Raw genomic sequence first — 22,692 nt, forward strand, 5'->3', positions numbered from 1 at the left:
ATGATTTAAAATAGAAAGATAATTCTCAGGTCAGTAAATAAAGAATGAGGACATCTTTGGACTTTTCTTGTTTATTGGAGCTTATATGTATTTCTTATATTGACATGGCGTGTGCATGACATCTTCATTTTTACAGAACAGACAACTGTAAATAATCATCAATAGTCACAATTGGGAATCTTAATGTTTTTCTTTGGTGCATGATGGAGAGCAGTTCTTCATGCTTTATGCTATATTTACACACGAGAGGTCATTATTCAAAGAACAGGATGAGATACTGTCAGACATCAGTGTAGGGGAACTGAAATAAGGAGCTTACATATTGCAAGGTTGTGAGTGATGTTTATGAGATTAATACTTGATATCAATTATGAATTTAGCTTACACACCTACAAATGCATCATGCTGTTCAGTGATCGAAAACGTTGCATCCAATATCCATAAGCATTTTATGGATAAGCTTAAATGTGCATTTCATTTGATGCAGTATTGACAACAGAAATACACTGTAAAACCCCATTATGCAGCATGAACCTTATATTATTCAGTTTGCAAAAACAAAATGCTGTTCATCTTCGCCGTCAAGGAGAACACTTGCTCAAATTAGTTTGGTTTGGATGGTGAGCATAAGAGACAAAAAAATGCACATTGCTAATATGGTAACTAGCCTTTACAAACTGTAAATCAGAAATTACAGCTTGTGACGCTTCAGTTTATTAAAAGAAAACGATTATTTATTCCACACGATACGTTAACAAGCAAGCACATTTACACACACACACACACACACACACACACACACACAAACTAGCAAAACTAAATCAATTCTACGGCACGGTCAAAATCCTCCAATCAGAAAACAAGAAATTCACTCCAGACTATCTCACAATAATATACAAAAAAGTACAATAAGTCTATATATTTTTCAGTGTTTTAGGTTTAGCTTTTTTCTTTAAAGGCACATTATAAAATGTTTTAATAGCTTCAACAGATAAAAACACACAAAGCACAGCTGAAATAAAAGATAAAAAGCACTGAAAATTTCAACAAAGTGTGGCGTTTACATTAAATGGTTCAGTCTCGAATGTCTTTAGCTTAAATAACAAATGAGTCCTCAAACAGTGCAGAAAAATATAACGGATACCTGCTCACACCAGCAACAGGAACACCACAATGATGCATGCACAACCCACAGGAAGTACACTACGTCTCAAAACAAACACTAAAATGTCCCAAATGAATCCAGGTGGATGTAAGGACCAGAATTCAGGCCACATGTTTTTGGAATGATAGGTATAATCTGAAGTTCTGCTTCTCTTTGATGTCCACGATTAATTTTCTCTTTGTCAGACAAGTTTTGGTCCTGATCCAAAACACAGACGTAAAAGAAGAACTGGATTCAGACAAATGATTGTCAGACAAAACATAAAAATACAATGTTTTTAAAAAAAAGGAAAACAAAAGATTAGGTCATAAGAGATGTCCGAACACCGCACGCGGATATTAATTTCTTAAATATTTTAGGAAATGGAATTTGACATGCTCTTATTTGGTAAACATTCACTAAAGTGCTACACACGATTTTGCTGGCTTTATACAGTTTCCTTCGTAAAACAAGGAATGTGTTAATACATAATTGGCTAAATTTGTTTGTATGTATTATTAATTGTCTAGTCATTTAATTTAATCTAAGGATAAAGTAATGGAAAGGAGAATCTAGATCTCGGTAAATGATGCAACATTCAACAGGTGCTCAGAATTTACATTTTGCTGGTCTGAAAATTCATCCAATCGTCGTAACTTCTTCTGACTGGATACTTAAAATTATTCCAAGTTACTTCAATTTAAACAAATTCCCAAAGCACATTCCCCCAAACACACAAATAATTATCTAATAATATTAACAACTTCTCTCTGCGATTCAACATGTAGTGAATAGGCAGATAACTACTGTAAAAAATACGGGAAAAAATAAACTGGTGTTGTCAGGGTGGGTAAACCTGTCAGTAACCCCAAATTGCACAACCCATTACCAAACACATACTGTACCATCGACCCGTTTGAGATGAGAAACATGATGTAATGTGTCATCTTGAAGTACACACTAGGCAGAAGTGTTAGGTGCATCTGCTTTCTGAACTATGGAAATGAAACGGGTCTAACAGAATCCAACATTTGTCTCTATAAAGTTGTGATGGAGGATCCTGACATATCCCCACCGTCAGCCTCCAGTCAGAAAAACTTGGTCCAACTAGAGGGTTTTGCACTCCTCCAAAGAGCGTGTAGACATGTGCACAGGGATGCAAGTGAACGATAGAAAGATGGAGAAAAAGGAGATCATTCCTGTGGGGAGATTGACTTCAGCAGTCTGTGGTGGAGAAACTACACGCAGAGACCCGACTGCAGTGCGGTGAGACGGCGTTCGATGCATTGCTTACCTGTAGAGAACATCAATTAAGAAAACAATCACATGTGGCCACTTCTCCATTTATACACTTTTCATTTGTATGTGTGGTATAACTTACACTTGCTGATGCTGAGGATGTCGGTCTGTTCGGTGAGGAGGAGAGACAGACCTTCCATGATTAGCAAAGCCTTATGATAGCGTTGGACTGAAGACTCGCCCTGATGAAACATCTCGTCCAGAGCAGCAACTTGCACCTGTAAGACCACACCAAGCTGAAAACCTGTAGTCGAATTTGAAGAATTACCTGATGTTTCCAGGCTTTCCGGCGCTAGTTCTTACCATCTGTACGGTGTGACTGAAGAGAAGCTTCTCAGCTGTGATGCTGTTGATGTGGTCCATGAGTTTGTGTTTACGGGAGAAGAAGCGCTCCAGCTGAGCATTCAAAGATCGACAGGACATCACGCTGGACTTGTAGAGATCGTTCAGCCTCCTGACCACTGAACAGTACAAGATTTATTTTCATCAACTGATCCACTTATCAACAAGAGGGTGAGGATTTGAGAATAAGGAGTTTTTTATGATGAGAAGAATAGTTATTCAACTGACCTTTTTTGACGGTGGTAGAGGGATAGAGTTTTCCCTGCTTAATTCCGTCAATGGCTGTTTGTAGTGAGGTCGACAAAAGCTCTGCTATCTTCATATAAAGCACCAACTGCTCTGCATAACTGAGAGAAAAACAAGAGTCCATATTCACATACGTAAACACTTAGCGGAAGTGACTTCAGTTCACTGAAGAAATAAACTTGATTATTTATTTACATGTTCCCTTGAATTAGAAAAAGCCTATGACTTCAGCTGGTGAGATATTAACATCAAGCTGTGTGAGAATAGAGATGCTGGAGATCTCCTCACCTCCACTCTCGGCTCAGAGAGCTGATTTGGTCGGCGACAAGACTCTGTTGCTGAAGCAGGCTGGTGGAGGAGGGGTCTGACTGTGCCGCGTCGCCACCCCGGGCTGCAGCTACCTCCACCATGCAGCGAGTGAAGTCCAGCATGAATCGAAGCCTGTGCAAAGTCTCCGTATGTTCCTGCTATAGTTGAGAAAGAGGTTTACCATTAGATCCAGATTATGTTTTTACAACACGGATGGTCTCAAAGTAGTTTTATAGAAAATGATGTAGCCTCTTAATTGCAATGTGTGATATTAGGGAGGATCTATTGACAGAAATGTAATATAATAAACATATCTATGTCTTCAGAGGTGTAAAAAGACCTTAAACAATAAACGTTATGTTTTTATTACCGTAGAATTTCTATCCCCTCACATGGAATTCACCATGTTGTTCAACTGTAGCCATAAACTGACAAAATGCTCAGCCACCGTAGTGCTTTGAAAGGGAGGGGTGAGTGGTGGACTGAGCCATTGGTTGCAATTCAAAACCTCACCCCTAGATGCCGCTAAATTCTACAAACTGGATCTTTAAATGTCCTTGCTTGAATGCATTAAGTAAATGCAGTAATTGGTGTTTACCTCCATTAGGGTCTCCTCTGGTAGTTCAGGGGCTTCAAAAGTCACCGTCGATATGGGGTCACTAAAGCCATAGCGAGGACTGGAGGCCCCATCATAGCCCTCCATGCAAAAGCCTGATTGTGGGTAGCGGCTGGTGAGGGAGCCTACTGGACTGATGGAGCTTGAAGAACCCACTATGGCACATAGAGAAGGTCTGGTCAGTACTCCTCTGAAAAATCTGATGTCTGAATGTAAGATGATAAAATCAAGGTGTGAAACTTGGAAAGATGCAGTGTCTCTTTACCTGAGAACTTCCTTGAGCGATAACTCTGTGGAGGTGTCCCTCCACTGGGCGGAGAACCCACGGTGAACACCACACGAGCCGGGCTGCTTGAGCCTACATAGAAGGTTCCACCACCAGGGGGAACTGTGAGCAGGGAAACAAGAGTGTAAATCATTATCTTATAAAATAATAAGACTTTGCTATAATTCTGTAAAATCACATTCGGTGTAAATTGAGTACATTTGTTATTCTTTTCAAGTGAATCAAAGTTACAGAAAACATGTCTTTTATGAAACAATTCTACAATCATTCCAAAATGTTATCTCAGAGGTTGATTTCTTTATCAGACCTACTTGCTTATCAAGTCGGAATCAACTATGGAGCTCCATTACGCAAAAAACTATTTTCAAACACATTTGTTCCAGACAAGTGTTTATATGTTCACCTGTGATGTCTATGGCTCTGTCTGAATTGAGGTTCTCTGTGCTTCCCTTTTCTCCTCTCTGCCCTCCAAACGCTGCCATCAGAAGCACATCAGACAGGCGACCAGCGCTCTGAGACCTTTATACAAAGGTGAGCGAGAGATAAAGCAAAAGTTAAAAACAAAACAGAAAGAGACAGCAGATATGAAAGCAAACTGATAATGGAGAGCAACTTGGTGTTCCTGTTCCAGAATGAAGAAAGTCATGTTTGAAGAAAAAACTTTTTGAAATTCCACTATCTCTCTACTCACTATCATCTCTATGATCGTTTCATTTCTAGGTCCGGTCATTAAAAACATGTATTTTAAGTGACGTAGTGTAAATGTAAACCTCTCCAATGCTTTTTCTCTTACCTCCCGACAGCTGTTCTCTCCTCAGGTTGATAGGAAGAGGGCAGACCTGTCTCTCCCTGAGCTGTTCTCAGGCCCTGCCGGGTCAGAAATGTGACCATGTTTGGGGAACTGGGGGGTTTTGGAAACTCGAATGGGGGCATGGCCTAGAATGGAAATTTTTTCATCATTCGTTTTATTTGCATTTAACTGAAATGCAATAGATAGCTTATGGACACATAACCAGACAGACTGGGAGCTTACTCTGGAAGGAGATCCTAGGATGGTTGGCAGGGGACTGCGTTGCATAAGCTCGCTAAGCCTGGGAGAGGAGTGCAGGGTGCGAAAGGGCATCACGTTTCCCTGAGGGACTACCACTGGGTCTGAATGCTGCTTCCTGATCTTCTGCCTGCACACACCGGCTCCCTCCAGCAAACAGGGGGCGCTGTTGAGCCGTGTGCCCAGGCCCTGCTGTGTCCGAGGTTTGGTTTCTTAAGGGTAGAGACAGAAATGGTGCATGGTGAGTCATCCATGAAACCATTAGATAACAGTGAGTTCCAGTAATCTGATTGGCCAAGCTTCTCGATAAGTTACTCAATACATAAAGAACAACAGAGGACAACAACAAAAGAGGAAGAGCAGTTTTACCTCCAACCCTAGAACCCCTGTGACCCATTTCTCCAGTTGGGCACACTTGGCCTGGCAACTCGGGAATAGTGCCCACTTTTGAGCCAACGGGAGAGGGAAAGACAGAGAAGAAGAGAGAAAAACACTGGAGTTAAGAACTACAGTCACATGATCTAGGTTTTGCTAAATACACCAGGCAACTCACCCTGCGGGGAGAGCTGGAAAGGTTTTGCACCCCCCGTAGACAGTCTGCGGGAGGTGAGACCAGAAACAGGCCCTCCGAACTGAGGAGGTGAAGGGCCCGACCTTCCACCGGTCAGAAAACTCCCACTACCACATCTCTGCACAGCGCCAGACCTTGTCATAGAGAAAGAGAAAATAGACTAAAAATAGTTGTGGGGAAAACATTACTACATTTCAAAAACTGTGCTTCATTCCAATATCCTCTGAGGGTTGCCAGATCAATTCAAATTCACTCATTCATAAAAAGGAAACAAATTGTTACATGCACATTTTGCTCAATCATACAAAGTATGTTTGTATTTAGAAACGTGTCGACACTCACCGTGGAGATTCCTCTTGACTCGGGAAATGAAGGTTCTGCTCCATGCGCTGGTAATTATGAATCTGTGTGGGTACAGGAATGGGTGCAGACTGCCCAGAATTGCCATAGTTACACCCAGAAAATTCACTCGGCCTGCTGATATTTAGTCGGTGATAAAGAAGAGATCCGTGAAAGGGAGAAATAATATAGAGAACAAATATGGTGAAAAAAGACAGACATGATTCCATTAATCAGAATACTTCCAAATACATTTCAACAGAACAAAGAAATGTATACAGGTTTGGAACAATTTAAGAATTTTAATATTTGGGTGAACTATCCCTTTAAAATCTCAAAGGGCCTTTTTGGAGATAACACAGTCTTTTGGAAGCAAAACAATATAACAGTTCAATGCAGAGGCTGGGAAAGCGCTACAATCATCTTTGGCGCATATTTGTGGGTTTCATGGGCCGCATTCAATAATAAAAAGAACAGGACGATCTGTGTCCATCGAAGTCTTAATGCTTCTGCCAATCCAGGACATAATTTCCCCTGTGGTGATGAAAGCATAAGGCCCTCATCCATCTCCAATGATCCAAAAAAGAATCAGCAAGCAGACATTGGCAAGCAGGAGGAACTCATTTTCAATCCTGGCTGCTAAATGCAGAATATCCAAGACTCCCCGTAGCTTCTGCCCATAAAAGACGTGCACAGCAAGTCAACTGACATGAAACGGTTATCGTGTCAGTCATCATGTGTTCTTACCCGCTGGGTCCTGCAGAGCTGCTGTAAGAGGGGGAGCGTGGCAGGGTCTTGCCTTGACTGCACTGACCTCCAGATGCCAGAAAGGAACTCCTAAAACAAACAGAGGAGGAAGACATTTTGTTGAATCAACATTGATCTGGTGATCTCATTAACACTCATAAACAAAATTGATCACATTTAATTGTACAAGCACAAAAGCTTTATGTGTCCAAATAATATTTGTAGCTCTGTTGAACTTTTATAGCCAAAAGGGAAAAACTCGCTTTGCCTTTTCAAACGGAGATCCTGTAAAATCCAGGCCCTGGACCTTAAGTTTGGTGATTAGCTAAAGACGAATAGTAGGCCTATTTTTTAGTTTTCGCTTTACTAACGAACAAAAATAAATTGCTTAACTATAGTTGTATTCATAGGCAAATTTTTTACGATTTATTATAGATGTGTGTCAGCATTACACGTCTTTTCACACAGGACTGATCCCGTTAATGTTACTATGTCCCCTTTTTGGATCAATCTGGGATGCCTTTGCATCCACACAGTAGGCGCTCTGGCAATTTTTTGACCATTTTCTGGGATCAGCGGCCTGTGTGAATGGGGTTTCTGAAATATCTATAAAGAGTATTTACCCACTATACATCAGACTGTCCTGAAGAACCTTTCCTGTTGGCATTTCACAGGTAAGGTCACCTACAAAAATAGAAAGAGACAGAGAAAAAGGACAGACGAGTTGAATGACAAATAGGCACTTTAATGGTGCTATATGGTAATGGTGAAATAAAGCTTACTGGGGAAATGAGCTGGAACCATGACAAAGTCATCCGTGTCACAGGATGAGTTCTTGCTACTGCTCCCCCCTCCACCGCCTCCCGAGTCCTTCAGCAGGTACCCTGGAGAATCCTGGGTAGGGGAGGCCAGCGCTTTCGCACGGATCTGCTGGATCTCAGCAAGGGATTGCTGGAACATTTGGGATAGACATGACAATTATACATCTATAAACATTTGCATGTAGCATAGCTTTCCTGTAGCTCAGGGGATAGAGCATGGCGCTAGCAATGCCAAGGTCGTGGGTTCGATCCCAGTTTCCATACTTAGAAACAAAATGTATAGTGTAATGGAATGTAAGTCGCTTCGGTTAAAAGTGTCCGCCAAATGCATAAATGCAAATGTAATTTTGTGAGTCATAAGCGACTTGCAATACAGAATAAAAGTAGATCGGTTTAAGTGTCGTTTTGGACTCGAAACCTTGAAAAATTTGGGATCGCTAGCACCTTGCTTTACAAGTTGAGCTAAAAGAATAACAGAATGTGGCTTGAATGCCCTTGTTTTTCAAGTGCTATACACAGAATGGCGATAGCGGGAGACATATTAAATGTCACAAAACAGAGCTGACTCACAAATGGCTCCTCACAGATTAGTATTTTAACGCACCATAAAATGTTAAGAAAGTCTTTCTTTGTCCCATGAAACGGCTGGTGTTTATCCTTACGTCTGTGATAAACCCCTGACTTACAGCATGACTTGTCAGCGTAACAATGATGACACAGGGATTTATGAAATAAACACACACATACACTTACAGGAGGAGAGGCCAGGTGTGATGTAGATGAACTACTGCATGAGCTTGCAGAAGCTGAGCTAGGAAAGCAAGTCAGGGTCACCGGAGCAGCTGGAGGACATCAAGACAAACACAGAAATATGGTAAGCTTAAGTCATTCATATGTTATGTAAACTACTATGAAACCATTTTGATACTATTATTAATTAATACACTACTATTTTTCAAATTAAAGAGGAGAATGGTATAGACAGGGTAGAAACTCACACTTCTTCATAGAGGAACTTGCTTCCAAGAAAGAGTGTTTGAAAAATTCATCTGTAAAATTGGAAATATTTCACAGTCCACACAGGAAAATGTAATTAGGACAAACAGAGGAAAATAGTGAAATTAATAAAAAGTACAACAAACATCCACGCGTCACACTGGTGGGTGTAAACACTCAAACACTGACCGAAGTCCATGCGGTCCTTGTGGTTTCTCTGCAGGAGCCCGAGCAGCAGGTGCCTGAGATGACTAGAAGTTTCTCTGGGAATGCTTGAGAGAGAGAGAGAGAGAGAGAGAGAGAGAGAGAGAGAGAGAGAGAGAGAATACAGCTTAGAATCTAATCGACCAATCAGAAATGAGCATTTATAAATTAAATGCAATTTCTGTGCCACTAGAACTGCCAAACAAATAGGTCAATTCTGTGTTCAAACAGGTTTATGGCTAAATAGTCCCGCCCTACATTCCGGTTAAGCTAATGTTTTGATAAAACCAGAGAACCAGCAGTGTTTAAACTGTAAAGAGCTGTGTATCTCTTATAACAATAAAACATTCTACAAATTACCTGTATCTTTGTCAAATAGATGAAACTTATACGCTCACACTTACTTTGGGCTAAGAGTTTTATTTTTCTCATAAAACAAGCGAAGGTCCTGGGGACTGCTGGCCTGATGGACAGACATAAACAGACATTTTGAAGTAAAGGCGTCATGCTATTTCATGCATTCTGACTTCTTTACCATGCTTAACGTTCTGGCTTCTCATTTTTAAAATCGTCAATTTGTCAAAAAACGAGTTGAACGTATGACATAGTATTTCTGTGCTCAATTCACTCTGCCAGGCTTCGGGAAGTTCGAAAATGGATTCCCGTTTCAAAACAAGGGTTCTTAGTCCCTTTTTGGAAAATTCTCCTGGAAAAGCACACCCACGCGTCATCCCGCGAGCGTAAGAGCACGCCCGCGCGTCAAGCAGCCAGTGTGAGAAAGAGCACGCCCATCAATGCCGCTTCACTCGGCTGATGGAAGTTTAGCTGTGTTTGTTTGCTCACTGCATTTGGGTGATGAATGTTATTAAAACGGTGGATATAAAGCTGGATTTGGAGATCGTTTGACACTGATTGATGCCGCAGTCCCAGTGCTGATGGTATGGAATGTCGGTAACCAGTGCTGGCATACATTTACTTTATTTACATTGTACTGACACAGAACCAAGTCATACAGGTTTAAAAATTATGAGAGGCTGAGTAAATGATGACATTTTTTGTCTATCCCTAAAGCATGTCTGCATGAAAAACATTTTGCATACCTGAAACGGCGCTTTCCCAGTTAGGCACTGAAACACAATGGTTCCTATGCTCCACAGGTCAGCCTTTGCATCATAGTTCTGTGACATAATAACCTCTGGAGCCTGACGAATACAGCACAGCATATGATCACAGTCATTGCAATAAGAGATAATGGCTGTAATCTCTATATCACACATTTCTGTGCAAAAGTCTGAGGCAGAAAATAAATATACGTACCATGTACATGGGGGAGCCGCAGAGTGTGGCGGCCATCATGTTGCTCTGGAGGTACCTCGCAAAGCCGAAGTCAGCTAAAAATACAAGTACGATTTGAATGACTGATGGAGAAGTTGTGTATTCGGGGTAATCCCAAACCATTTAAATCAATGGCCTGTTACAGTAGTATTTTTAGAATCTATTTAAGAGTTAATAATCCCAATGTAATAAAATCATGAGCAGTTTCAAGTGTGGGAAAACAGCAAGTCTTTGCAGATGTCTTTTATTATCTACTTAAACAAGCCCGGACAGTTTCCACTTGCCGTTACATGCTGAAATTGAAAAGAAATCACACTGTGTTCGAACTATGTATGATGAACGCTTCATTGTCTGAGATGCCTGTATTAAACAATAAGAATTACAATGCAAATCTGATTACTTTGGGTAAGGCAAAGTTTGGCAAACATAATTCTATTTTCAGAGAAAAAGTTGTGTAATGATGCTGGCACACTGGTATGGTGCTTTGAGGGACATGCCTTAATGTAATGCATTGGAAATAGATCTAAAAGTACTTAATAATAATGAAAGCAAAACTTGTCTTTGCATGTGCTATTAAAGAAAACCAACAGAGAAAAGCCAAATCACAGAAACACATGCGAACGCTTTAAGAATGAAGCATGTACAATCAATACAACAGATTCTTAAAATGCACGACACACACACCTATCTTGATGCAAGTGTTGTTGAAATGGGACTTTCTGCCTGCAGGATGGGACAACAGAATGTTTTGGGGTTTCAGGTCTCTGTGGATGATGCCTTTGGCCTGAAGGACCCTCATGGACCCTGCTATCTGCTGCAGGAACACTCGGATGGTGTCTTCACTTAAAGTGCCCTTGGCTGAAATCAAATAAAAGTTTGAAATAGGTTTATATATATGTTAATATTGAACATCTACAGTATAAAAGGCTGAAAATATAAAAAGAATTAATGGTGCACAGACCTACTGTTTACAGTCCACAAAATCTATCCTAAACATATAATCTTAGGTATAATGTAACAGGTTACGTTACAACTTTGACATGCACATTTTATGCAAATAAAATGCAACATATTTCACAATGGAACATATGTTGAAAATGTCACTACAAACAATGCAAACTATATTTTTAAGCACAACCTAAAATCATGTTATATGCTTGTTTCTGGAATTATTGAACTTCTCTGAATATGTCACGGTTACACAACACTTGTATCGAGAATAAACACTCCGATCTTACGATTGGGTGTGGGGACTAATTTGCATATTCATGAATCAAGATATACTTAATTAAGCAAGGGTGTCATTTTAAAGCATGAAGTAATTATTATCACAGGACATTATATGATATTATAACATATGCTATTTTAATGCTTAAAGATTAGTTTTAAGTCATAACATCACGACTTTAATAGAGTTTAAACCCTATTCTGTCACATCAAATGTTTTTGCATGAATTTGCTCTCCCGACCAAAGCCTATTTTAATATTTATTACCAAAAATGAACACATAATAAACTTAATGCTGCCACCATGCTGTTAAAGCCACTAGAAAAATAATAAAATCCCAAAATCAGGTCATCACAGAATGCTTCATGTATGATATGGCCCACTTACAGTGCAAGTAGTCAGCCAAATCTCCCCCATTGCAGTACTAAAGAAGAAAGACAGAACGTTAATCTAAACGGTGCAGTACACAAAAATTCATTTCATTTTCAAACAGGGCTGTGTGGAAGAAAACTGCATCTGAATAGGGCTCGGTTGACTGCATGTAGAGAGAGGATTCAGGTGCATATTAAACCAAATCACTTGCAGAAGATAGGGCCGTTAGTTCCCTTTGTGCACCACTGATAAGCTTCCCAGGGGCCTTTGTGGACTCAAAAGAGCTTTCGGAAAACCAGCATGTTGGCCAAGCCACTAAAGGAAGTTTCATAGTGATTGTAAAAACTTTAAGTCCTTACAATGTTATATTTCAGACCTGTTTAAGTGCGTGCTTTTAGAGACAACCGTTATTTGGAGGCATTACCAGATAGACGACAGACAAGGAAAACAAGCAAAGATGCTGGAAAACATGCCACCTTACCTCCATTACCAGGTACACAGAATTTGCTGTTTCCTAGGAGACATAAATAATGAGATTACCGTCTTTGTTCAGTGTTTTACAGTTACATCAGTCAAAAACACACTGTAAATTTGGTAGACTGCAAGAATGAAGTTTATACTGAAGTTAAGGAAGGTTTGCCAACCGACAAATTATCATTGTTTTTTAATGATCTTTTTTGGTTAATACATGGGTAAACACCTTCTTGCCTTAAGGGAAAACATCACAACATTCTGGTAGATTTCTCAGAGAACAATACATTAATTTGCTTCTAAAAAGTAGATGTATACGTATATTGTTTTAAGGATGTTTAGATAAACAGAAATAAACAGTTGTAGGATATGCAAAAATAAAAAATAAATCGATTCTGCATCATTTCTGGGTAATTAATAATAGAAAACTGTGACCATATATACTTGTTCTTACTGAACCATATAAGATGGTCTTTGGATCATTTTCAAATCACGCTGGGGTGACAGAATGGACCGACTGTACATGCAGCTCCTAAAGCAAAATAACTATTTCACAAAAACTATTTTGCTGATCATTTTTAAAATGAAAAGAAAATGATAAAACACAAAACAGAAGTCTTTAGTCTTTTTGACCCCTCTTTATGTCCTATTTTCATAACATTGTGCAGAACATTAACCATATGTTGGTCAGGGCTTCAGTGAAAACGTGCTATACAATAAACACAGAAATCAATTTGAACGGTTTATTTGTATATCTCAAATACAGCAGACTGAAGTAACGCTGATCCAGGTTGACTCTTGGGCTGGTTTAGAATTGGTCACATATGGGGCGAGCGTGTCTCCCTGAACAGGGCCATAATGGACTAATAAAAGCAAGCGGGGTGGGAAAGGTCAAAGGCTTCATCAACACAATCTGTTTTCACAGCTCAACATGTGTGAACTGTGCAACGGTGACAGGTTTCTATTCAAGCGTGTACTGCTTTGCAACTCGACAAAATGAAAAGAATAACTGATTTATCTACAATGAATGTGAGTGACCCAAGCGAAAGTACCCACCTGATCCTTAAATAACATTATTTACATTTAGTCATTTTGCAGACGCTTTTATCCAAAGCGACAGAACAACAATCCATAGGTGCAGTAAAACTGGTCTCAGTTAGCCTACAACATTTTACAGTGCTATTTAGATAGCTCTTTTTGGGGGGGGGGGGGGCTGGCAGTTATGGGGTGGTAGGAAACTACAGAATCAGCTTTATCTTGTGGCAAGAGGGAGATGGTTCCAGAGTCGTGGAACACATCCAGTGAAAGTTGAAGACCCCTCTTGTCACTGCATTCTGGATTCTCTGAAGAGGTCTGGTTGTACAAGCTGGAAGACATTATTTCCTTTCTAATGGAAACTGCAGTAGTATCAGTCTATATATGCTTTAATGAGTAACACGTACAGACATAGAGACCACCTAAAAATGGAGAATCTTCTGGAAGCCAGCCACAAAGGCACTTCTTTTTTTAACTATCAACACAAATAATATCAAAGCAATGGGACATCTAGATCAAGATGGTTATGCGTTGTCAGCGCAGTTTTTATAACGCCATAATACTGTTATTTTCCAAGCCTATGAACTAAGCCTCTAGGGAAAACAGAGCCCACGTTGAGCGACCTTATCAATCAGCAACAGCTGACCTCCCCCCTTCTGGTCTCACCCTACAACCAATCAGCCGGACCGAATCCGCCGATTCCGTGACTGGCGTGCGCTTCTGACTCAGCATAAGTGAAGTTTTGCTTTCTGCCATGCAGGCAGACTCATGAAACCCCTCTATTTTGTACTTCCTGAACAACCGGCCCGAAACTGGGCCAAAGCTGCACTCGAGGGACCCCAAACAAGCAACGCAGGGTTTGGCGATTCAGGCTAACATTACTCATACTGTTCGTACTTAGATGACAAAATAAAGATCTGCTTAACACAGCAGGGTGCGAACTGTGAAATCTGCTGATGTTGAAATGAAACACAGCAGGGGCTTTACATTGTTTAATGCCCTGCAGTCCGATTCAAACTCAACTATTATTTTCTGCACTCTGTAGTTAACCTGTGAAATGTTACTAAAACACAGGTATAACCAAGGAAACCAAAGAAATTGCTACAACGTGTGGCTGGGTTGAGCAGAGATGTCATTTTTTACACCTTCATACCTTATTTTGACTATCTATTGGGGAGGGGGAAGGTTATTTCTTGGAAAGCTCTGTGATACTGTAGTGATAGTGATATTCTTATACCAAGAACTAATATTATTTAAGATTTTACATGAACGCCCTCTGAAATGACATAATCGTCTTTGGAAGGAGGTCCTTCCAACATTCACATGCACAAACTGCCAAGCAGACTTCTACCCCCGAGAATGAGCAGGAGGAACTTTTTGAACGTCAATGGCATTCAATTCGCAGACATTCAACACCATGGTAATACGTGGTGTGACTGTCCAGGAGATGTGAGAAGCAAATAGATCAGACCAGAGAAGCATTTGGCCGAAATGTGCCGAGACACTTGAGCTGTGATTCATGAAACAGTCTTTATTGTGAACTTTAATCCCCAAACTTGCAGAAAATGTCACAATGATAGAGATATTTAGGGAGCATAATAACGGCCAACGTATTGACAATACAGCTATACTATAGTGCAATTGAATATGCACAACATTGTTAAAAAAATAAAGGTGCACAATATTTAACTAAAATACTACCTAAAAGTTGTAATAAATATTTGAATAATTTAGCTAATTGCTAATGGACCAATTTTAAATTGAAAAAAGTGAAATGACCACTTAATCTGATAAGCAGAAGGGAAACACAGCGACTATCTAACAGTTAGCAGCAAACATAATGCATCAAAGGAAACACATTTAAGCGGAAGAATGGGTGGAGAACATCTTTTGTAATTCAACTGGCTTTCACAAGCATTGATACACGCCTGACACATTAACCTTACAATGACCCTGAGGGCTGAGCGAATACCAATAACCCAGCTGTTCAAAGGGATACCCAAAAAATGACAATGCTTATAACCAGACAGATTTTTGTTTAATGAAATACAATGGTAGTCAAAAGTGCCCAGAACTGTTTGCTGTCCTACATTCTTCATAATATCTTCTTTTGATATCAAAAAAACAAAAAAGAAAATATCGTAATTTTTCCTACTATGGGAGTCAATGGGGGCAAGATATTTTTGGTTATAATCATTCTTTCAAATACCTCTATATGTGTTCATCAGAACAACGACATTTATACAAATTTGGAACAACACGAAGGTGAGTAAATGAGGACTTTGTCATGATGAATTTCTATTTATGTCAAGATTTCACTGTAACCATTTCACCGGTGGTGCTACAAGATATGCTTCACTGAAAGTCAATAAACTTAATAACAAAAGCAGAATGTTTTCAAGAAAAAACATTGAAGTCTCAATTCTTGGCATATAAAACAAGTGATTCTGTGATACAATTATTTTGATGTTCTAAACGTTGCTCCCACAATATTACATACGTGTTATACACATATAATTCATCTATAGGTCTAATTATTAAATGAGCAATAAACGTGCAAAAAACTTCAATGCCCACAATGCAGCGTAAGCTTTTCAATAGGTTCACTATTAAAAGCACGCGCACATGTCATATCAACACAAGAACACGTGACCGCTCTGAACCAATCCGATTAATGCAAAATAAACCATACAGACTCGGGAATGGTAAAACACATTTAAGCTTTGCAGTCTGCTTTTGACAATTTAAGCTCAAAACGATTGTCGGATATTTGTCATTTAAACCAATTTAGGGTTTAATAAACCGCTGTTTAAAAACGTTTGTAAAAAAACTAGAACGTGTGCATCCAACACCTGCAGCGCTTATGATGATCAACCTACCTGGAAGTCATGCAACGCAACGATGTTCTCATGTTTCAGCTCCTAGAAATAACGAATAAGAGTTTATTTGTATGTCAATGCTCGGATTGTACATTCTGTAATTGTCGCAAAAACAATCTACCTTTAATATCTTGATCTCTTTGCCCAAAAGGGTCTGGGATTTGGCCAAGTTCTTCTTGTTGATGCATTTGACTGCAACTTCCCAGTCGTGCTTCTGCATAGAAAATGCATCGTGTGAGCATTATTGTGCGTGGAGTACAAGTCCGCTCGTGTCCAATTTGCACGAGTGCTTTATTTCGCAACATTTATAATCGTCAACGATCTAAACCCGGAGCAATAAAACCGGAAATGTCACTCGTGTTTACATAAAGAAAACATCAGGAAGTGTATATGTAAACATGTACTTTATAACTCAGTTAGGACCACAGATCGTGTAATATAATCCTACAGTAATAGACATTTAATCTCTTATTCTTGCTTGCATCTGTTGTCCTTAAGGCCTACGGTATCCTTAAGGTGGAATGCCAGAGATCAGCAGCTAACGAGTGCGTACATACAAAAGTTGTCCTAATAAACTAAATATGAAAATGACTACATATGAAAATATATGCATGTATAAATGTTACTTTCTCACCTCTCGATGTCTGCCTTTAAAGACCACTGCGAATGCACCATGTCCTATAAGATCCTTTCTGCTAAACTCGAATTTCCCGACAGTCTCCATCTCTCGCCACGATCCCAAATGCTTGTTGACTATTTATCTGAAATATGAGGGATAAAGCTGGCCCACGAATATCCTCTCTCTGCTTTCCCCTTTTCCTCTGTTTGGACGAGGCAGATGGAAAGTCGAACCCCACTTCTGTATGCCATGAACAGCCTTTCCGTACAAACATTCCTCTTCTCTTTCATGATATCCCGAAGGCGAAAAGGAGATCTACTCCTTTTACTTACGGTGACATCCCATGTCTGCTGACCGCTTGTCGCAATTGTTTTCGTAAAATCAACGTAGTCTTAAAAATACCACCTTAAAACGAGAACGCTGGTTTTGTTTGTGTACATCCGACGTTGCTTGCCCTGCGCGTATCATCCCATCAATAAACTGGCATAGTCGGGACTGTATCCAGCACTGTATTCGTTTCAGTAAACAGTCCTGATATATTTGAAAAGCTGGAGCAGGAACTGTCTTTTGGTCTCAACAAAGACCCCAATTTAGTCGAGGTCTGCAGAGCTGCGCATGCGCGCCAACGTTTCATTGAAGCGCACTGTGACGTCAGGGGAACTGTCACGACACGTCACTAAAATGTATATTTTTATATTATTTGCTATTATACTGACTCCCACACATCCACAGAATACATTTTTATCTTTTATTTTATTAGGCAAATTTTTCATCCATAAACAGAAATGTATGGGGTCACCCCCTACTGTTTCTCGTTTGTTGATTGAAGTAGACTCACTAGTTAAATCTTTTAGTTTAACTAACAACAAAAAATGTAATATATTCCTGAAACTATATGAACAATTATTTTGTAATGGCTCTGATACTCAGGATTAACCAGCTTTCTGTCATATATTGTTTTATCTTATCATTTATTTATTTGTTATTTTTTTCCCCTTCCTTTTTATCATTATCTTTTGTTAATATAAATTGCTCATGTAAAGGTATAAGGTATTTAATCTGTAATTACCCTGTATCCTTTTGTGTCTTTTATTTTACCCATTTGATGTTCTCCTGAATGTATATGTATATTTGCATATGTGTATTCAAACTGTTACTAAAGGAAATGTACTACAAAATTGGAAATATTGCATAGATAAATACGAACACATTGAGTATGAATGTCTATGAACTTATTACGAATGTCATTGTCAAAGTACAACTGTTAAAGACTATATTTTTCTAAATATATAGACCTACATGGTTTCTGTGGCGCTACTGCAGAAGGTCCACCTGATTTCTTCTGTTGAAAAAATAGCGTATTGATATACAACATTGGTGTTTATTTGAACTAAATGCAACATTAAGTTTGATTCAATGTCTAATAACGTCTCAAACAAATGACTAATTTATAATGCTAAAATGTCTATAATGTTATTATTTGAGGTCTTAGGGTGCAGTATTATTCAACTAAATTTGTTTACTAGGTCAGCAAATAATACCACATTAACCACACAACGTACATGACGTAGTAAAGGGAACTAAATACATAAAGTCAAGTGCATAGGGATGAGCTTTCATTTTCATTTATATATGAAAGGCTTAACTTTTGGCATACAATATTTAATCAAATTAAGGTGCAGTGTTATCTTTGAGTTTGACTGCATGTCAATGAGGATATTTCGAATTTATAAAATGTATTTCTCCATTGCTGAGCTTCTGTAAGAGAGTTCATTTCAAATGTAAATGTCAATTATTCTACACTTCTAATAGAATAAAATACTGTTTTCTACAATTGTATTATTATATTTTGGAGATACACATACTTGTTTGCTTTTCAAAAGCATTTGTAAATACCATTATCTAAATAGTTAATCATGATCATTGGATTTTTATTTTTAACCTTCATGAAGTCCTAACCCTTTAAATTAGATAGACCTACATCAAATACAATAAAAGTTAAATCACAGATAAAACAATGAGTAATTTGATTGTTTTGGCTCTAAAACCAAGATGAATTTTACCATATATCAAATTTTGTATTGAATTATGTGTAACCATCCAACACCATCAACACACCAAATATCTTTGGGTTCCCATCTACTTAGAACAAAGAATACTAGAGGTCTGGTGACAGTGATACACATAGAACATGTCAAAGTCAGGGTTGAAAACATCTATTTTAAATGTGTTTTATGCTACCACAAGAGGACACTGCAGGCTTAAAAAAGAATGCAAAAACTGCATCTTTAAAGGGATAGCTCATCCAAAAATGAAGATTATCTCATCATTTAATGATACCATCGTCATTCCAAACCTGTAGTGCTGTTGTATGAAAACAAAACCTTTCCTGGGGAAAAGACATTTGAAAGATCCAGCCGAGAGAATTGAGCACCAGTGCCAATCCTGGGGCCAGGACACTAAGCAAACCTTTATGAAGGGCCCTTGTCATAAACTAAACATGAACATAAACTATAAGAAAAGAAAATCAATTAACACACTTAAACGAATAAAGACTTAAAAAAATTAAGCTGACAGTAAGCGGAATTAATTCTAAAATAAAATTGAATGTAAATTATTATTTACCTTGGCTTGGAACCATCTAGCTGTAAAAAAACTAACATGCAAATGTGGTGTGTTTTTCTTACCGAATGAGTGATGAACAAAAATAAAACACGATAAATATAGTTTACACGTATACAAAAACAATGCTCTAAATGCGATGGCACAAACTAAAAATGACATATGATCATGGACAAACCAAATGCAGTTGGTGTGCATTATAGCTGAGAATCACATGAACATTGTAGTTGGCTTTGAGCCTGCAAGTCATTCCCTCTAAATGCTATTGAGTTTTAAACAAACACTTTTGTATGAACCCATATAGTAGATGGGTTTAATATACACAGAAACACACATAGCTACATTTTCATATGATTTGACAGTTTATTGTAATAAATATAAAAAATTAAAAGGTATGCATTAGCTGACACCAACATGAACATGAGCTAGTTTTGTGCCCCAAGTTATTCCTTAAATAGCGTCTTAATTGTTTACAATAGTTATTTTGATTTGGTCCTCAAGGGCCCCCTGGTGGTTTAGGGGCCCTGCGTCGTCTGCGTATCCCCCTTATTTTTGAACGCGGAAGAAAACGATGTGACGTACTTCCTTTTGTTTTTTTTAAGTTAACATATTCAAACAACTTTTTGTACCTTATAACCTATTTTTGGCTTGTCCTGTGTGAGTTAAGAAACAGGAGCTGGCTGTGAATTCTTGAAAGTCTGCTCATAATCTCCACACCCTCAGGGTTACTCAAACTTTGTGCAGACGCTTGAAAATATCTTTCATGGTCAGCCACTATTGCTCTAAAAACACTTTAAGATTGATATGAAATTTGTTTTCTATAAATATGTGCCCTAGTCATGGCCACCTGACAAGGCAGCAGGGTGGAACTGTCATATTGCTATCAAAGCGATGTTGGACATTTAGAACGGAGAACAAAGCACTGATGCTACGCATTTGGGGAAAGGTGTGCTAACTTGAAAGTGGTCTGGGCAGCAAATCCCCTGTGTTCACATGAATCAGCTATCAGTTTATCAAGGGAAAGTGCAGAGGCGCATCACTCACAGTCAGCAAGTTCGTCATGTGTGTTAGAGGCAAAAGGTTATCAGAAGCTGTCAGTTGGACATCAAGAGGTGCAGGTGGTTGTTGAACAGCATGTCCTTAAACTGTCTATCACCACTATCAATATCAGCACATGCCCTTGGCGCTCGGCTTTTGTGGGTCGCGGCGGCCCAGCAGGGATTGGATCAGCTTGAACCATCTGGTGGGTTTCTTGCACTGCCCTGTCAAAAAAGGAAGAACTAGTATTGTATTGCTCATAATTGTAATATAATCTGTTAAAATATAAGGAATGCCTACTGATAGACCAAATAAATAGTGTGGTTTAGAGTGGATTTGGCAAGGATTTTTAGATTTTTTTTGTGTCCAATTGGCATGCATGTACAGTGAATGCCTTTTCTTTGCCATTTACAATGTTACCATGTATTTGGACATATGCTTGCTAATATGAATATCAAGATTCAGTTCTATTGTATTCTGTTCTGTTCTATAAAGACAACTATTCACCGTTATATTTATGTTCATCTTATGAAAATTGTGTATTTTATAATCTTCATCTTTTCATTTTTTATTTGTTATTTTTTTGTTATGTCTCATTGTTATTTTTATTCTTATAAATGAATTCTCATTACAAAGTAAATCTTTGCAACAATGCAAAATTGTGGAAAGTGGTTCAGTCCAACCACTGCTTTAAACCAAATGAAAAAAATAATTTAGTATATTTCAGTAATTGTACTTTAGTATAGGCTACTGTAGTATTTAACTATAAATTAGACTTTTGATTCACAATACCCGATGTTCACTAAATGATATATGATTCAATATACATTTCATATTATTTATTTATTAATGATTTTTTTATAAAGAGAGAGAGAGAGAGAGAGAGAGAGAGAGAGAGAGAGAGACTACTGCCTCAATCTGTCACATTCAATGCACATATAGACTGTTTACTTATATTCCTTTCTCACGTTTCTGCCTGAAATGTAAATTTGATATATATTGTTTTATTTTCTGTTCTTCACTCGTTTATTTACATATACTTTATTTTATATTTCATTCTATATTTTATCTCTTACTAAGCACCTTATTTAAATTTTACTCTCATTCTTGTATTTATCGTATGTCTTTTGTTATTTGTTCAATGCTTTGGCAATATTATAAGAACACGCAATAATGCTAATAAATTATTCGAAAATTTAAATTAAGTGAAAGACCATAGGCGCTGAATTATGATATTATCACGTGTAGTATTAACACATGACACCACTATATAATATAGTAAAGTATTCTGTAGTATTAACTGTAATCATATAATAAACTGTGGTTTACTGTACATACTGTAAAGTTCAAAAGAACTATAGTATCTTGGAATACTTTTTACTATCAAAATTCAACGGTTAAACTCAAATTGAATCAGCCAGACCACTTAGGTTTGTTCAATCATAAGTAAATAATCAGATCGACCACATTTTAACTTTAAAAGGAACAAAATCAAAACCTATAATAGTCCCTTGTCTCAATAAATTTAGTTTCAGTCACTGAAACATGACCTCTCATCTGTTTACCTATGAGCTCCATGCACGTAATTAGTAATTCGTCAACCTTTTATGAGCATTTTTGCTTCTCAGATTTTTGGTTATCACCACTGCACGATAGACGCGTCATTCACTCACTGCTTTTCCCTTGAATACTTTTTCAAATATTTTCTGCTGGCACCCACACACACAAACAATGTCTACATTTTTCCCATACATGGAGGACAGAGGGCTCGTTACCAAGGTGACGGATAGTACCCATACCCATTGTGCAATATATATTCAGTACGGGCTCAACCTTTCGTTATCATATGAAGCCTGTCCTTGAGTGATACCGAGGCAGACATCAAAAGTTACAGCTGAACGCATGTAGTGTGCCTCTACACAACCAAACATGCTAATAACAGAGTTCTGGGGTGGTGAAGTGATGTTTTTTTGGCAATGCTGGGTGAATGCTGTACAAAAAACAGAGGTGCGAATACAATTCCTGCTGGTATGTGACAACTGCTGTCATATCTGTGGAAAAAGCTCCGCTGCGCTCACATTTTGTCTCGGTGAGACATGAAATGACTGTACTCCTTACGCAAGTTT

General features: G+C 38.4%; 1 protein-coding gene across 1 annotated transcript; it reads right to left on the reverse strand.

The window, feature by feature from the left end:
* Positions 1-58: 58 nt before the first annotated feature.
* On the reverse strand, positions 59-17,559 carry ulk1b (unc-51 like autophagy activating kinase 1). The gene is made up of 28 exons (XM_079486196.1): positions 16,922-17,559; positions 16,409-16,501; positions 16,288-16,329; positions 12,384-12,416; positions 11,918-11,954; positions 10,988-11,161; positions 10,286-10,359; positions 10,069-10,170; positions 9,373-9,431; positions 8,954-9,036; positions 8,767-8,817; positions 8,522-8,610; positions 7,730-7,898; positions 7,571-7,631; positions 6,948-7,037; positions 6,204-6,338; positions 5,844-5,995; positions 5,660-5,734; positions 5,276-5,502; positions 5,036-5,178; positions 4,646-4,761; positions 4,222-4,344; positions 3,939-4,111; positions 3,320-3,498; positions 3,014-3,132; positions 2,747-2,904; positions 2,526-2,661; positions 59-2,438 (listed from the first exon to the last, which is right to left on the reverse strand). The coding sequence occupies exons 1-28, from the start codon at positions 17,009-17,011 to the stop codon at positions 2,383-2,385; spliced, it is 3,039 nt and encodes a 1,012-aa protein (XP_079342322.1). The 5' UTR covers positions 17,012-17,559; the 3' UTR covers positions 59-2,382.
* Between the last annotated feature and the right edge of the window lie 5,133 nt (positions 17,560-22,692).

This window comes from Barbatula barbatula, assembly GCF_947034865.1.
Source record: "Barbatula barbatula genome assembly, chromosome: 22".
In the NCBI taxonomy this organism is placed as follows: Eukaryota; Metazoa; Chordata; class Actinopteri; order Cypriniformes; family Nemacheilidae; genus Barbatula; species Barbatula barbatula.